Source organism: Hylobates moloch, unplaced genomic scaffold (genome assembly GCF_009828535.3).
Source record: "Hylobates moloch isolate HMO894 unplaced genomic scaffold, HMol_V3 SCAFFOLD_8, whole genome shotgun sequence".
Lineage (NCBI taxonomy): Eukaryota > Metazoa > Chordata > Mammalia > Primates > Hylobatidae > Hylobates > Hylobates moloch.
The window spans coordinates 24,822,855-24,841,655 of record NW_026652283.1 but is presented as its reverse complement, the minus strand read 5'-3'; the positions used below and the strand labels follow the sequence as shown (position 1 = coordinate 24,841,655).

Genomic DNA, 18,801 nt, shown 5'->3' with positions numbered 1-18,801 from the left:
TCAGTCCCATTCTGGGCCCTGCCTTCCTCTCCAGCAGGCTTTCCTGTGGGAGAGGAAGGACCAGCCCTTGTCCCACAAAAGTGACCCCAGGCTTCCTCATCCCTCAGTCAGAGAGTCTTGTTAAACAGAAGACTTCATGTCTCAGATAAACTCTGTGTTTTAGTATTACTGTTGTAGTATGTTTTAATATTATGTTATAGTATGTTCACGTAGACATGAATGTATCTCCCCCATCCCTTTGATTAAAGGACCTGTCTAATGACAACCTCAAACAACAAAAAAACTTCCTCTAAGTACCCATGCTTTGGAAGGGATCAATAAACATATATAAATAAATGTTTGCTGGAAGTAATGAGTTGTTGTCTCTGAGCTGGCATCCCTATATATTAGTTTTATTTTCACTTACAATCTAAATTTTAAAATATATAATATCTAATATTAGTCTTATACTTTACAAAGTTTAACTTATAAAATATATAAGTGTGCTAATGAAAAATAACATATTATGACCTATTAAGATAGATAGGCTCTATCAAGGGAAAAAGTCAATTAATGGCTGTTTGATTTCAATAACTAAATCTGCCACAAATTTGAAGGTTCATGTAAATGTTTTCATATCCAGTTTGCAGAATGAAGCTCCTTTTGGTATTTTCTGATTGTGCTCAAAAGTAAACCTTGTATGATTCTTAAATGAGAATCAGTGACCCGCAGGGTCAAGCATACCAAAGGTGCTTGATGGTTGCTTTTAAAATAAATGAGGAATTGTACATTATAACCTAATGTATGGTGGACTGATAATGTACAAAAGATTGGTTTCTAAAAGTTGGGGGAAAATATGCTTCTATTACATTAAGTTAGAAGTTATATGAAACACGGGAGAAATATCTCCAGTTCTACTTCTTCCTGGGAGAATAATTGAGAGAAGAGAGTCACATTCAAGACACATCCAAATATGTAAAACAACAAAGGGATCCAACCAATACATAATTTTGTGTGCTATATGTCTATCTACAGAAGTCGGTGCTTATTTTCAAAGCAGGATTTCTGTTTGAGGCCCATTTCATGTTTCTGGTTTACAAAAAGGAAGTCACGGACAGCAAAGCAGCGCTCCTTTTCTACTTTGATATGCGGACAGGAGCCTGCAGCAATGAGGAGACGAGTCCCAGGCTATGTGGAACTGGGCTAAGGTAGGAAGAAACCAAATGTGTATTAAGTACCATCTGGAAGCCAGTCGCTTTGCTAAGTGCTGTTTCATTGAACCTTCCCCATGTTGCTGTGAGGTAGTTATATTTTTCTCCACTTTACACATGAGGAAACTACAGATGGAATGCTTTGCCCAAAGTCACACAGAAGTAAGTGGTAGCCAGAGTTGCAGCTCGAGGCCCTACCACCTTAACACGACTGATAGAAAGTCCAGATCATTGAGAAGTGTCTGTTCATATCCTTCATCCACTTTTTGATGGGGTTGTTTTTTTCTTGTAAATTTGTTTAAGTTCCTTGTAGATTCTGGATATTAGCCCTTTGTCAGATGGATAGATTGCAAAAATTTTCTCCCATTCTGTAGGTTGTTCACTCTAAAATAATAGTTTCTTTTGCTGTGTAGATGCTTTTTAGTTTAATTAGATCCCATTTGTCAATTTATACAGCCAAAAAACATATGAAAAAAGCTCATCATGCAAATCAAAACAACAGTGAGTTACCGTCTCACGCCAGTTAGAATGGCGATCATTAAAAAGTCAGGAAACAACAGATGCTGGAGAGGATGTGGAGAAATGGGAATGCTTTTACACTGTTGGTGGGAGTGTAAATTAGTCCAACCATTGTGGAAGACAGTGTGGCAATACCCCAAGGATCTAGAACCAGAAATATCATTTCACCCAGCAATTCCATTACTGGGTATATACCCAAAGAGTTATAAATCATTCTACTATAAAGACACATGCACATGTATGTTTATTGCAGCACTACTTACAATAGCAAAGACTCGGAACCAACCCAAATGCCCATCAATGATAGACTGGATAAAGCAAATGTGGCACATAGACACCATGGAATACTATGCAGCCATTAAAAAGGATGAGTTCATGTCCTTTGCAGGGACATGGATGAAACTGGAAACCATCATTCTCAGCAAACTAACCCAGGAACAGAAAACCAATCACCGCATGTTCTCACTCATAAGTGGGAGCTGAACAGTGAGAACACATGGACACAGAGAGGGGAACATCACACACTGGGGCCTGTCGGGGAGTGGCGGGCTAGGGGAGGGATAGCATTAAGAGAAACACTTAATGTAGATGACGGGCTGATGGGTGCAGCAAACCACCATGGCACGTGTACACCTATGTAACAAACCTGAACATTCTGCACATGTATCCCAAAACTTAAAGTATAATAAAAAAAAAAGAAAGAAAAGAAAGAGAAAAAGAAAATAAAGTTTGGATCAGAGAGTGCGTTCTGGGCTAGTGTGTCCTGGGCTTTACTAAGAACATAAAAAGAACCACTGTATTTTACAGTATAATCAACTGTTTAAATTGCCTCAGAGTTGGTAAGAGGGAGTCCTTGGGTTCTGATCTGAAATGGAAAAGGCTGTTTTTCTTTATAATAGAGAATATGACTTGTGCATCCCATGCTTCAGGACAAACTTTAGTTGCTATTGGTAGATATAAATTAAGAATCAGCATTCCAGGTACGTTTTACAAGACTTTTTCCAGTCAGACTCTCTTTGCCTTGGGAGCAATTACAACCTTGACTTCTATGATGGATACAAAGTAGCAAAACAGAGACAGTCACTGGAACAAAGGAGTCACAGTGAATATTGGTTTTTGTCTTTCCAAAAACAGATTTTTGAAATAAACACTAACTTGAGAGATTTTATGTGTACCAGTTCATTTGTAACATAAGTTACTTTAAAGCACATCCAAACAGTGTTTTCAGAGATTATGAAAATTTTATTGATAAAGAAAATCTGCATTACGCGTATCCCCTTTAAAAACAACCACCTCAAACATGTAGAAATGCTTTATTTTGTATTTACTATTTGATCAATGCCAGAAAAATGAAACCACAACACCAAAGTACAGACCAGTATTTTTGAAGGGGATAATAATCATTTGAGATAATAAACTACTAGAAAATCAGAAGAAATGATTCAAGGTATTCATTTCAAAGGCTAAACCACTAATTCATTATCCAAACGAATATTTCCACTGTGAGTCAATACATTTGCCATCAGTTCTTTTTAATGCTATCCTGAATACAAAATATACACCTAAAAACATGATAGAGTGCTCTGAGAATAGCAAGAACTGATAGCCAACATGATTTACAGAAATTTATGGCTATGTAGCAACGGTTCAGAGACAATCTCTAGAAAATATGAAGGTACTCTTCATGATAGGAAAGGATTGGTTTTGCAGGGCAGCTTTTAAGTTCATTTCTGATTATCTTTAAATAACCACTCTACCCTTGTCCCTTGATCTCACCCTTTGCTAAAATTTTATAAACATATTCCAGACATACTGCATGCAAAAAGGGAAGTACAAGAATATTAAGATTCTCATGCCCTGGACACGAATAGAAAACATGTATATAATGTGTTCTCACGGTCAGAACAACCCATAGAAGTGTAAAGCTGGAAACCTCTCAGTAGAAAGATATACACTTTTAATCCAAAGAAAAAAAACAGTGAGGCCTGTTACTTGACTACAGTTTCCAGGGCTCTGGTGTAGCTATATTTTAGGCATAGCTCCAAGGAGCAGCCTACACAAATTTGGATGGAGCGAGGGAGGCACAGATGGTGGTCACGTGAAGGCACAGACCGATCGAGTGGGCTCGGCTACAAAGTCTGTACATTTAGGCTGCTGTATTCCTCCTATTTCAAGTACTGCCAAGTCCCGGCTCTTCCCCGTCTTTCCAAAGTCTTGATTCATTTAATTCTCCTGAAGGAGGTGGAAGAGGAGGAGGGCTGCGCAAATCTTACTCTTTCATGGTTTAGAGGAGACAGTCACCATCTTGGCGCCTTGTCAGATTTTAAATGTAACATTTTGCTAAGTGTAAAGCTGTGTATCTGTTCCTTTTCTGTTGCCATTATTGTAACTTCAATATTTGCAAAACACAACATCAAAATACTTCAAATCCAGCCCAAAGCGGTTATTCATGCCACACAATTCTTACACTTATCGATATACAGTGAGCTCATAGCAAAGGAACCTTTTCTTTCTTTCTTTTCTGTTTAGTTCTTTCTATTCACTTATGATTTTTTTTTCTTTGGGGACTTAATGATTTAATCATACAATAGTAATATCCCCATTTTATGTATGTATAGTATATATGAATATATATATATCTCCTGACGGTTATACTATTATAAAGGTTATTACAATGTCAGCTCTTACAAGTTGCATTATTTAGAAAAAGGAAGCACAGAAGCTAAAATGATTCTACCATTTGAAATACCCTGTGAATTACTGGTAAACATAGAGCACCTTAAGGATATACAGAGTCTTAATTTTTAAATATAGAAACTTGTCGTGTTCACTATAAAATGTTAAAGAAATTCGGGATGTGCTTTCAGTGGTGCCTAATTCACGGTTACTAGCATTAAAGTGCTGCTTTCTTACTCTTTAAAGGATGGACTACAACATTCCAGATTCTCAGTTATTTTCTTCTTTGTGTAGGAAACTCAATCAAAAATCAAAATGGATTCAGTTACTGGCTTTTTTTTTTTTTTTTTTTAAACAGGGCACAAGGTATTTTATAGGTCCTCATCATTCTGCTTGGTATTCTGTTGGTGTAACTTTTGTGTGTGATCAATTCTGCTCCAGAGACTTATCCTCTAAGCTCTCCGATGTGTCTTTTTGGCTGGAGCTAATGTGTAGGAAGGCCATTTTTAAAGCAAATCAAAACATTAAAAGGTTTAACATCTGTTAATCGGGTGTTTTATCTAGAGGACATAAAAGATATTTACAATCCTCTAGCTTACCGACTTAACGCTTTCCTTTACACTGGATATTTATATTGTGTAGAAATTGAAACCGTTATCACAATCAATGGAATTATTCCACTTTCTTCTAAGACAAGCAAGAAAATGTTTTCCTTTTAGGTTAGAATTTCATGATTAGTAAAGTGTATCAATAGGCAATGCGGAGAGGCGAATTGAACTCAATTATTATCTTAATTTCTGCTTTCAACAAAGCATACTATACAGAAAGTTCTTGATACCATTTATGGTTCATGAATTTCCATTTTTAGCTCCTTCCTTAAAATATGGATACAGTTCAGAATTTAATAATAACAGTAATCAGAGAGAGAAGTCTCCCCACCTTGGGGCATTTGTGCTTTAAATCACAGTCACTTAAAAACAAAACAACTAAAACTACCCTCCAAGTCAAGGCCATATTGCTCAAATAAGAACTTCGAAACATTATTTTGATTTCCTAGGTTGACTAAGTATACGAATTAATAATAGGATTATGTATCAAATACAGTTTCATGAATGGAACACAACAGCATTATCCAATCTCCCTCAAACATAGATTGGTTGCCAAGAGAGATACTTTTCAACATATCACAAATGTGCTATTTGTATAAACACTTCCTATTACAAATGCTCTTGTTTTTGTTTAAATGAGTGTTTTTAACCTGAGCTATTAATAAATTTTTTTTTCCTTGTGGTGCTTGGCTTTCAGAAGAAAGAATCTTCAGGCCTCTGCTCTTGTGAGAGTAATTTCTCTTAACACCGACAGTGCAGCGTAAGTACAGCCAGAGCTCATTAAATAGACTTCTGAGCATAATTATAATTAACAATTAGCTAGAAATTAGTTTTAATGATTTGTTTTAGATGATAGAATAGAAGCATAATGTAATTATTTTTAAACCTTCTACATCATTAAGAATACAACTACCACCACCTTTCAATTATTGAGAGGCAATCATCTAAAGCATTTAGCAAGTGATCCACTTACAGAGCCAAGCTACGGGAGCTGAAGAGAAGAGGCCGCCGCCCCAACCCAGGTGTTTATAATTATCTAGGCTTTTGCAAAGCCTATTCTGTTTCTACTCTGCTCTTTAAGCTATTTCATGCCTTGAAGACGTCTCTACCAGGGAAAATAAAGAGATTCAGCTCTTCCCCCACCTCCTGCCTATCTCCAAGACAGAGTGGGGCTGATGACTGGAGATGGGAAGGACTAGAGGAAGATGCCACAAAATTTAGCAACTGGGCCTGAAATTCACCATTCACACCATCAAACTGGACTAACAGGAAAGAAGATTATATAAGTAATGGATAAAATGAGTAACAGGAATTAACTCCAGACTGTAAAGATAGATCTATGCCATTCTTTCCCTGTTCGGTGTTCTGTTAACTTTTAATATCCCAAAATCAATTTGGATCTTGCTTTCTCTGCAAGAATGTTAAAAAATACAATAGAAACCTGAAGAAATGCTCTTTTGTTTCATAAAAATATAAAAATATTCAATTAGAAGAGTGACTTTTATTGTCAATGTTTTTCCTTTCTTTGTTTAAAATTTTTTTGTTGTTGTTTAACCTCAGCTACTCCATGTGCGTTCTCTCGCAACTTTGAGCAAGAATGTTAGATCTTTTGCTGGGGGCCTTCGGAAGCTGTGAGGGAGCATATCCTGACACCCACATAGAAGACCTGGTACCTATGTTTCCACATCACAAAGCAGGCCAACAAGCACACAAGGCCGCAGACCAAATTAAGAATCATCTGGATGAGTAAGAACAGTTTGAAAGTGCCAGTGACGCTGGTACAGTCCGTCACATCCCGGTAAACAAAGGTCCTGCTGAGCGGCTCCAAGGAGGGCAGTTTGCACTGGCAAGAGTCGAGTGTGGTCTCACAGGTAAACTGTGTGAGCTGCGAATAGTGGTGGGCAGCAAACGCCACGGCCAGCACACAGACCGTCAGGCCCAGGGCACTCAGCAGAAAGTATAACAGCTGCAAGAAAGCAGAAGAAAACCTTTCTGGTTACAAAGAACATTGGATGATGATTTGCAAAGCTAATTCATCAAAACTGTTCTTTTTCTTCTCTCCCAGAAATTTTTGATGGAAAGGCTGTCTCTTCTTAGAAACACAACACCCAAGACATGGAAATAGCTCCATGTTTGTTTATTAGTGGGTAGTTCTTAAACCCTGATTACATTTTCACTTGCCATCCAGATGTTGGGCCCTTTTCAAGAGTTGTGACAACCGTATTAGCTGGACTGTGGAATGTTTTTGTCTAGATATTGCCAGCAGTTCAGATGAATCCCAAACAAGCTAGCCATCCCTGGATGACATGTTGTGCTTATTTTGAACTCAAGAACTTCTGATATTAAGACTGAAACAAGACTAGGAAGTAAAGAACAGGTTTCTGTAATGCAAACACTGTGTGGGTCAAAATTAGCAATGATGGGTCAACTAATAGCATAGGTTAATTTTTTAAAAGACTATGTTCAATGTAGTGATTACCAAACTGTATCCATAAACATGAGAATCCCCAGTAAGAGGTTGCTGGGAGAAAATAAATTATGGCTCCAGAAGTCAAGTGACTCAATGTCAGCTTCATCACCTGTGAAACTTACCCTGAGCCCAACAAAGAGCATGAAAAAACTCTAAATGGTTCCTCAGTCACCAAGGTTTTGAACACTGTTGGCCTCCAGGTTAGCTTTGGGATTGAAAAAGTCTGGTTAAAGTTCTTGCTCTGCTGCTAAAGGGCTGTGGGAACTCTGAACCATTTAGGGATTTAGCTTACACCTAAAATATTCTGAGCAAAACTTGTGGGTGTTCACTGACATGGCCACAATAAAATCTATGGAACAAGAAATGTTTTTGTGATTGAACTCACCTACTAGAAAAGTTAATCTTAATGGTCCACCTGCTGAGACTCTAGGTAAGGCTCAGAGTCCCCAGCTTTTGAGACTAGTATACATAGTTCTTAGTGCAAGAATTATTATTTTTATTTTATTTTATTATTATTATACTTTAGGTTTTAGGGTACATGTGCACAATGTGCAGGTTTGTTACATATGTATCCATGTGCCATGTTGGTTTGCTGCACCCATTAACTTGTCATTTAGCACTAGGTATATCTCCTAATGCTGTCCCTTCCCACCTCCCCCCACCCCACAACAGTGCCCAGAGTGTGATGTTCCCCTTCCTGTGTCCATGAGTTCTCATTGTTCAATTCCTACCTATGAGTGAGAACATGCGGTGTTTGATTTTTTGTCCTTGTGATAGTTTACTGAGAATGATGGTTTCCAGCTTCATCCATGTCCCTACAAAGGACATGAACTCATCATTTTTTATGGCTGCATAGTATTCCATGGTGTATATGTGCCACATTTTCTTAATCCAGTCTATTGTTGTTGGACATTTGGGTTGGTTCGAACTCTTTGCTATTGTGAATAGTGCTGCAATAAACATACGTGTGCATGTGTCTTTATAGCAGCATGATTTATAGTCCTTTGGGTATATACCCAGTAATGGGATGGCTGGGTCAAATGGTATTTCTAGTTCTAGATCCCTGAGGAATCGCCACACTGACTTCCACAATGGTTGAACTAGTTTACAGTCCCACCAACAGTGTAAAAGTGTTCCTATTTCACCACATCCTCTCCAGCACCTGTTGTTTCCTGACTTTTGAATGATGGCCATTCTAACTGGTGTGAGATGGTATCTCATTGTGGTTTTGATTTGCATTTCTCTGATGGCCAGTGATGATGAGCATTTTTGCATGTGTTTTTTGGCTGCATAAATGTCTTCTTTTGAGAAGTGTCTGTTCATGTCCTTCGCCCACTTTTTGATGGGGTTGTTTTTTTCTTGTAAATTTGAGTTCATTGTAGATTCTGGATATTAGCCCTTTGTCAGGTGAGTAGGTTGCAAAAATTTTCTCCCATTCTGTAAGTTGGCTTTTCACTCTGATGGTAGTTTCTTTTGCTGTGCAGAAGCTCTTTAGTTTAATTAGATCCCATTTGTCAATTTTGGCTTTTGTTGCCATTGCTTTTGGTGTTTTAGACATGAAGTCCTTGCCCATGCCTATGTCCTGAATGGTATTGCCTAGGTTTTCTTCTAGGGTTTTAATGGTTTTAGGTCTAAAATTTAAGTCTTTAATCCATCTTGAATTAATTTTTGTATAAGGTGTAAGGAAGGGATCCAGTTTCAGCTTTGTACATATGGCTAGCCAGTTTTCCCAGCACCATTTATTAAATAGGGAATCCTTTCCCCATTTCTTGTTTTTGTCAGGTTTGTCAAAGATCAGATAGTTGTAGATATGCGGCATTATTTCTGAGGGCTCTGTTCTGTTCCATTGATCTATGTCTCTGTTGTGGTACCAGTACCATGCTGTTTTGGTTACTGTAACCTTGTAGTATAGTTTGAAGTCGGGTAGCGTGATGCCTCTAGCTTTGTTCTTTTGGCTTAGGATAGTGCAAGAATTATATTACCACAGTCAAAAGTTGCTCTCTACAGAGAACAATTCTGGTGAATGGACACTTCACAAAGTAATATTAGTTCCAGTCATTTCCAGGTTCAGATGAAAGTAGCTCTGAAACGATAATGCTCCGCCCCCACCTTCCCTTATATATAATTCAAAATTAAAACATATATGTGACACTATAAAATATGTGTACAAAAGTCCTCCAAATGAGTGTGTTCCACACAGTGATGATTTCAAGTGTTTTCAAGTCTTAAATTTGGAATGCTGTATTTACATTTTTACTTTTTCTCTTTCTTGAGTGGTATGTGTGCATGTATGTGTGGGTGTGGGTGTACATACTGGTTGCTGGTGACCTAAGCTTATGTCTGGTTTGCCTGTAAGGGAATCCATCAGGGATTACATACAGCTTGACTGTATATCTAAGGTCACTGGAAGAGAGTAGAATTAGTTAAAGCCATTTTTTTCTTAATACATCTTAATTAGTATCATGGATTCTTTAGATCTTTTCATCAAAGAGATCTTAAACACACATTATTTTTCCTCTTCAAATCATTTAAAGGATTGTCAGATGTAACCTAAATATCTTCATCTGTGAAACAGTTTATAGAAATATCTTATATCTCAGGGACATAACAATAATTATACTCAATATTAGTGTTCCCTGGAGGAAGGGAACCAGATATATACAAAGTGGTACCGTCATAAAACTTTTTTTCAGAGATGGAGTCTTGCTATGTTGCCCAGGCTGGTCTCAAACTCCAAGCCTCAAGTGATCCTCCCACCTCAGCCTCCCAAAGTATTGAGATTAGAGCCGTGAACCACTTTGTCTGGCCCTCAATATTTTCAGTGACTGCATTTTATGCAAAAATTGGGGGTTTTAGCCTAAAAATATGGATTTATTTTGTAGAACCAATGGGGCAGAATATTTGAACAATTCTCAGTTTTTAAATATTCAGGCTTGATTACTGACTTCAAACTCTTGGTGCCAAGAGCCAAATTAAACTGTCTTGACTATGTTCTGTGTGTGTGTGTGTGTGTGTGTGTGTACCCATTGTAGCTGTGTTCCCAGTACAGCCAGCAGAGAACTGGAAACAGTTTGCTCTGGGAACAATGGTATATCTATGACTTTAACCAGGGAAGGCCCAGGTTAGTGATCATTTCCCACCTGGTAGTCATCTGCTTAGTAGAATGGCCCCAAATGGAGTTTTCTCTATCCGTTTTATCACCAACAATGGATGGAAGTTGGGGGCGGGGGGCTTGTGATAACCTTCCTACCTCTAACATACATACATCCTTAAATAGCAATTTCTTTTTTTTTTTTTTTTTTTGTGAGACAGAGTGCAGTGGCTTGATCTCAGCTCACTGTAACTTCTGCCTCCTGGGTTCAAGCGATTCTCATGCCTCAGCCTCCTAACTGGGACTACAGGTGTGTGCCACCACACCCAGCTAATTTTTGTATTTTTTTGGTAAAGACAGGGTTTCACCATTTTGCCCAGGCTGGTCTTGAACTCCTGACCTCAAGTGATGCTCCTGACTCAGCCTCCCAAAGTGCTGAGATTACAGGCATGAGCCACTGCACCCAGCTCCTTGGATAGCAATTTTCTGTAACATTTGTTGGCGCAATATCTTGAAGCAATGACAATAATCCTTCATTCTCAATCTGCAAATAATTCAAATAGTTGAAAAAGATTTTACACATTCATGATAGTCACAAAAATCCATTTGCTGAAAATGGGAATTTTGTCTATTTTTAAAAGATGACTTTTTGGCTCAGAGATTAAAAGATGTGCCCAAGACCATTTAACAAGTGTGCAGCGGTACTGGCTGATGATTAACAGCATGAACCAGGGAGTCAGGTTCTCCCCTCACTAGCCATGGTCCTTGGGCAAATTCATCAATCCCTGTGCACCTGGACTTCTTCATCTGTAAACTTGGCATGATGATCATAATAGCACCTACTTCACAGGATAATTACAAGGATCAAAACAGTTGATGTCTGTGAAGAGCTTAGAACAGCGTCTGGTATACAGGAGCACTATTTAAGTATTTGTGAAATAATAAGCAAATTAGTAGGGATGGAAAGAGCTGCCAGTTCTCAGGACTGAGGATATTAATTCGACTGCTTTTGTCTTATTTTGTCATGTGGGAGTAAGAATGCATTCTTGGCTTGTAGGAAGGATGTAAACATTTACACAAACACAGTGGTTGCTCAATTTTAATTAAACCATTTATGCTAGAACCCAAGGAGAACATAAAGAAAAACCACGCCCCTTAGCTTCTCTGAGTATGAATAAATTTACATCGTGCATATCTATCTCACACATTAATGACTCGGCTTCTCCCACTCGGGAAAGCATCAGGCCAAGTAGACTAGAGGAAGCCACGGAATCAAGTTTCTTATCCATTTTAAGACATAAATATATACTCGATCCCCCCTAAAGCCTGCGGGCTGCATCTGCAGCGCTGTGGCATTTTTCCTTCATGGCTGTTAACTCATCTGACAGCAACAAGCTTGTGGGTTAGAATCTGTAATTTAAAATCAAGTGGCTTGTTTTACCTACATGGCACGAATAAACTATAAGGAAGAGTGTTTACGATGACCTTGAGAATCCGAGCAAATATATCTTGATAAAAGCCCGGCGCGGGAGGCATCTGTCTTGGGGGTGTCAGCCTATCAGCCCCGCGCTGCGCAGCGGGCGGAGGCGCGGTGGCCCCGGGCGCTTATGTAACAGCAGCGCCCGGGCGCGTCTCCGCTCGCTCGCTGCCTTTAATTGGTACCCGGCCTGCAGCTTTCACGTTCGGTGACCTCGGGAGGAGGGTGTTTCTGCTCCAATTTAATTACCTTCCCCGGTGGCCTGAACGGGAAGGGCCCCTCTGCAGCGCGCTGCTCGGGAGGAGGCTGCCGCAGCAGCCCAGGGGCCTCCTGGATGTGGGCAGGAGGGAACGTGCCCCGGAATGTTTCCGCAGGCACATGCCCCCGACACGTTTCCGAACCTCCAGGGGAGCCCTGAGAAAGTCAGGCCACTAGGAAAGGCAGGAAGGGCGACCTGCAGCCGATGCCCAGCCAAGCCCAGAGGCAGAGAGGCAAAGCCCAGGGAGGAAAAAGGAACGCGCTGGTGGCATCGAGGGCCTGCGAACGGACCCCACCCCCAATCCCCGAACCCCCAGAGGGCCGTCGCAGCTTGAGAAAAAAAAAAAAAAAAAAAAAAGCCCGTGGCTATTGTCTCTAAGAGAAAGGGAGGGTGCGTGTGTGTGCACACGTGCAGACTACAGTGAGACTGTCATCATGGCCCATTTGCTTGTCCTGGCTATCTGGGCATTCAACAGGAGGAAATAAATCCTCTAACAAAGCTTAGGCCAAGGTCCAGAGATGGGGGCACCAAAATGCGGCTATGCTGATGAGAAACGCCCTATGAAGATGCATCTTATGCCTCCGCCCCCTCAGTAGTGTGAGAAGCATAAGGGAAGTCAGCTGTCCCCTGTTGTGTCATTGGAAAACCTGGAGATGGGCTGAAGCTCACTTTCAACCTGAAGATAATGTAGCATGCAACCTTAGAGAGCTAGCAGCAAGCATCAAGAAAGGTCACGTTCAGGAGAAGAGAAAAGTGCCTCAGTATTTGCCAATGCCTGTCACGGGTGGAAAAAAGAGGTAGCTAATGAGATCTTCCTAGTGGGGAATCTTCAACCTGGCTGACATTGGCAGTGACTTTTTTTTTTCTATTTTTTTTTTCTCTTACTCCGTATTTAACTAAGGTGCAGATGTTGAGATGGCATTGGGGCCTCTCTTAAAGCTGATGCTTTTGCCTCTGCTGTTTTCTGGGATCATCTGGGGGGAAAATGAGGGTATTTCACATAAACTAATGAAAACCTAGTTTGGGGTGTTCTTCAGCTACTGGATGAAGTTCTTGTAATTTAAAAGGCCATTTCTTACTAAGCCTTCTGGCTTCTTCTTTTTTTTTAATCACCAAGCCTTGCTGTTTAGTCAGACCTCTACAAAAAAATAGTAAACATAGACTGATGTCTACTCTATCTGGCCTTCTTTCAAGGAAAGTCCTCAGACAGAAAAGTATAATTTCCAAATGAAGGCATAGCCACCAAAATTCTAACTTCATCATTTAAAAAAGTAGTATCTATTAATTTTTTACTTAGAAAAGTTATAACTATTGGAGAACATTTCAAAATTACAGAAAAACTGCAAATTGCAAATAAAATCCCACCACTCATAGATAATTGTATTTTCTATGCTCATTAAGAGCTTTTATTTTTTCTGTAGGATGAATATCATACATTTTGTGTAACCAGCTTTTTAAAATTAGTTATTATAATGTAAACTTTTGTATTCTATTAATTACTTTTTATAGCATGATTTTAAAAGATATCATCCCATTGCTTTTCTATGTCACCAGCTTCAATTATACTGGAATCTTCCAACACACCTTATTTTTTTTTCACCTTAGTAACTTCCAAATAATGTCATTCACTTACTTTTATGTCTGATGTTTTCTAGTTGTAGTGAACAAAAAAAAAATCCAGTTTTTATACGTTTTCTTGTAGAAGAAAAAACAATGTTAGTGGACCAAATTTAAAAAAATATATATTTAAGAAAGCTTTGTATTCTTTGCTACAGTAGTTGAGAGAAAATGAAGGAATTTGCTTTCTGCTAGCTCTGATTGCTAAGTTCTATATGTCTATGTCCTCATACTCTGAAAGGGAGTGTCTTTGCTTCCCTTTGGAGTAGATTCTGTTGTGCATTGAAAATGCTGTGTACTTGAACTGGCTCCAGCCAAATGCACTGTCCCTAACAGAAAAAAGATACACACAAATGAAAGACACACACGCTTGCCAAACCACGCATATCCCATCGCCCGTCCCCCACTTTGCCCTGAGAGTCTTGGCACAGAGCATTTGGATGCACCCAATGTACTTTTTCTGTTTCAGTGATCCCACCTACAAGAGGAAATACACTTAGACTGCTTCATTATTAAAATATCCCAAATAACCCCCGAGATATGGAAGTGGGCACTGAAAGAGATACCTTTTTTCTGGCCAAGTGTTTTGTTGAGCTGATGAATTTTCAATATTCCTTTTAAGGGCACTGAAGGACAGACTTCATATCCTCCAGGCCAGCCCAGTTCATGGAAATTAAGACTTAAAAAAAAAAGTCAGCATTACCTTTGAGGTCTGGATCAATGCCCTCTTAAAACATTTTTTGGCCTGCCTAAAAATGCAATTTCTAGACTAATCAGATATGCAACCCCTTAAGAAGGCACTCCTTTATTTTGTACTTGGGTTTCTTTCTATGTGATGATAAAAGAGAAAGAACAATCACAACTTACTTTCATAGAAAATTGAATACATGTCCGTTCGTCAACCTGATATGAGACACACAGCATAAACAAGCCAAGATAGGCCACTAAGCAGACCTGCAAGGGAGAACACAGAAGAAAGGATGTTATCAGGGTATGCGGTGCATTCAAATGACATCAGTCTCAGCGTCTTCCTCCAGTCACATCCATGTTATAAAGCTGTCCATTTCATTTACTTATCTTTATGTACTGTGTTTTTCTTTCAACTGGTGGAAAACCACTTTAAAATTAGTAAAAATCAACTGATTTCCACTTAGCCAGCATTTACTAAGTTCTTTTGATATGCCAGGTGCTATACAAGATCCTTCAGAGTAGATGACGATGAATAAAGTTTACTCAGTGTTCATCAGTTTACAAACCGGTGAAAGCCAAAATAAATGCACACCATATTCTAAGGCAGGACATTACATGTTAAATATTATTTAAAGAAGTACAAAAAGAGGAAGAAATTACATTGAGTTGGGCGATATAAAAGGCTTCCATCACAACATGGATTTGAAATGGTCCTTGAAAGAAATGAAACATGATTACTAACATTAGCTGAATATTTACTACATGCTGGGGCTCTTCTAAGGGCTTTATATTGTATTCCTCCTATAATTGCTACAAAATCCTATAAGGTAGGTGATATTATGATCCTCATATTGTAAGCAAGAAAGAAAAGGCACAAAGCCTTTTCTTTGGAACCAATACTCAAATCAGGTAGCTTGGGATAAAGCAGCACCATAAGCAATAGCACAGAGAAAGGGCTGCACAAAGAATGTGTTGAAAGAACAGCAAATGCACACCCATAGTCTAAAATAACGACATATAGGCTGGGTGCGGTGCCTCATGCCTGTCATCCCAACACTTCGGGAGGCCGAGGCGGGTGGATCACCTGAGGTCAGGAGTTTGAGAACAGCCTGGCCAACAAGGTGAAACCCCATCTTTACTGAAAATACAAAAATTAGCCAGACGTGGTGGTGCAGACCTGTAATCCCAGGTACTCAGGAGGCTGAGGCAGAAGAATCGCTTGAATCTGGGAGGTGGAGGTTGCAGTGAGCTGAGATTGTGCCATTGCACTCCAGTCTGGGCAACAAGAGTGAAACTCTGTCTCAAAAAAACAAAAAACATATAGAGCAGAAAGGGTAGGATGAAAATCTGGGGATACTGGATGGATTTAGTAAGTAGCGGCACTCCCTTGAAAATTGCTGAGCAGGGAATGACATGATTTGAGAGACACATTTCAAGAAAATTAGCAGTGATGTTGAGTGGGTCGGCAGTCAGAACATCAGGGTATTATTTTGCTAATCGGAGCAAGATCAATTTATCAGGTGAACCAGAGCTCAGAGAGTAGCATGCAAATTCAGAGAAAGAGATGGGGAGGACAGGCATAGTAAAAGCTGAATCTATACATCTTGGCTGTTGCATAACTGATGGGAGGACCTGGAGAGGGAGAAACCGGAAGTGACCTCCAAGCTTTGGTGCATCCGTGACAAAAAGATGGTGGACGTGCCTGCTGAAAGAAGGCTGGCCAGAGAAACAGCAGCTTTGAGGGAAAACATACTCAATCTGTTATTTAAGCCGCATTTTCTTTTTCATGAACTAGACTTTTTAGAACTAGGATTTAGAGTTTCTAATCAAAGTATATCTATTCACATTCAATTTTGGAAAGCTTAAAACATTGATAAAGTTCCACACTTTCAAAATAGAAAATATAAGCAACAGAACTGCATTTCCTGATAAGCACAATTATCCTAGAGACAAGTTGAAAGAGTGGCTGAGAGTCACCTAGCAAGTCATTAAACAACTGGTTTGCACATACTCATAGTTCCTACCCCAGGGCCAGCTTCAAACCATAGGCGGTCCCTGTTAGGGTGGAGAAACTGTTTGCAAAGCCAACATGGCATTTTCAGGTAAAACTTCTATCCTCTTCTCCCTTCGGTTACACAATCAATAAGCTGCCTATGCCCTCATCCATTGCCAAGTTGTAGGTTGTTCAGATTTCTACTGCACCATGAAGTCAAAAGCCAAGCCTTCTCTTACTAGAGACTGTTTCCAGGGTTTTCCATCATTGAATGGAAATGGCTGCCTGGTTTAATAGCAGGATAGAATATTTGCAGTGGAGAGACACAGCATTAAAACATGTGAGCATGGCATGGACCGGAGAGATCTGGAGAGAAAAGAAAACAGATAGGACCCAGGGAGGCAGCTTTTCAGCAGAAGACCGGCACATACAAAAGTAAAGATACTGAAGTTATTCAGGTAGCCCCTAACATGGCATTTTCAAGTCAGGATGAAGCTTTTTTGTAAAGTTCATTTGTAAAAAAATACTAAATTGAAAGATAAGTTTGATAAGAACTGTACGGGTTTACTATTTATTCTCCCATTAAGAATTTACAAAACTTGAAACAATCAAAGGAAGACCTACTTTTTGTTTATTGGTGACACACCAGATTGAGGTTTGTAATCCTGCTTGTATCCCTAGGCACACGCCTGTGAGTTTCTGTCTGTAGGTACACAGGGTCAGGCTCTCACACATAACTGCCTTCTTTGCTAGAGACTACCAGCTGAAGTTGGCAATTGCTAAGACTTTCCTCTTTGTCTCCATAAGAGACACATTCCAGTAATAAGGCCTAACTAGCACCTTAAAAATCTGATTCAGTGCATCTACTTGAACAGAATTTCTGATTTCAGCAGTAGCTATTTCTTTGTAGCCTTCATTTACCCTGGCTTCCAGAAAAAAGTTGCGTAGGAACACATGACCTCACTCTAGAGCATTCGACTTAGTCAATTCACAGAATTTTATGGAGGACATACAATAAGCAAGCCCTGTGTTATTGTACGATCCTGGGAAATGAGAGATGGCAAAACAGGCCCTTACACCAAGGACTATCCAGCATCTAAGGATCTCCCAGTCCAGTGGGAAAAGAGAGGATAATCAATCAGTTGGAATATTGTAAAAGTACTAGGACTACATCTGCTATAGGAACACCCAGAAGGAATAACTACCTTGATAGAAACTTCCTGGAGAAAGATGAGTTTTGAGGATATGCGGAAAGTGGCTAAAAGGAGAGTGTGAGGAAAGGTATTCTGTGCAGAGAGAGTAATAGTACGTGCAAAGGCATGAAGAAAGGCAGAGTAAACATTTGAGGATTCCTCTAGGTCCAGTGCAGAGAAAAAAAATAAAAGGCAAAAGATGTGTTTGCAGCAATGGGCAGGAAGTAGATCACAAAGAACTTTGATTTCAACTAGGACATTTTCAGCAGCAGAAGGACATGGCTGACTTTGCCTTTTAGAATGGTCCTTCTGGCTATGAAGAATGGATTGGATGGGGGCAATTCTTGGGAAGAGAAGACCACCTAGAGGACATTCGTCACCTGAGAAATGATGAGTGTCTGAGCTCAGGTAGAGGTAGGGATAGGGAGTGGGTGTCTTTGAGTGACAGTAAAAAAACTGAATCCATAGGCTCTAAAGACTGATTAAGGTAAAGATGTAAGAGCTGAGGAGAGGGAGAGGTCAGGAAGGTGCTGCCAGGTGGGTGGTGTGGACATTTAATGAGATAAGATAGAAAAGGAGGGGCAGAATGGGAGTGGGGAATGATGATCCCACGTGGACACAAAGCACAACCATATGAGCTTAGAGCTCAGGAACGAGGCCTGGGTTGGAGACAAGGATTTGTTAGTCATCACCGTATGTGAAGCAATTGACACCATAGGAAACAGTGGCCCATCCAGAGAGAGTCTGAAAACAGAAAAGGGCCCAGTTATGTTAGTTAGTGACACAGTTATGAAGAATCTTTGAATTTTTTGAGCTGAAAGCATCTCGGGTATATTTCTTATAATTATATTTCTATGTCATGTCATATCTAAAAATCATGAAATCGATTATCCTTTTAGATTTGTCCTTTTAGATTTTTGAAAGCTTCAATTTAGGTTCTTGTACAGGGTATTTGCTATAAAGCTTAAATGTATTCAACATATTTTAATTTCTTGGCCTTTTTTTTTTTTTTTTTTTT

The 18,801-nt window shown here is 39.5% G+C and overlaps 1 protein-coding gene across 2 annotated transcripts in view; it reads right to left on the bottom strand.

Moving 5' to 3' along the window:
- Window positions 1–2,942: 2,942 nt before the first annotated feature.
- SSPN (sarcospan) overlaps window positions 2,943–18,801 on the bottom strand; it is a 45,547-nt gene continuing 29,688 nt past the window's right edge. For both annotated transcript variants that reach the window (XM_032159868.2, XM_032159867.2), the window contains exons 2-3: window positions 14,775–14,861; window positions 2,943–6,959 (exon numbers count right to left, since the gene is read on the bottom strand). In XM_032159868.2, the coding sequence (XP_032015759.1) occupies window positions 6,594–6,959; window positions 14,775–14,831 (423 nt within the window). In that variant the 5' untranslated portion in view covers window positions 14,832–14,861 and the 3' untranslated portion in view covers window positions 2,943–6,593. The remainder of the gene's footprint in view (window positions 6,960–14,774; window positions 14,862–18,801) is intronic.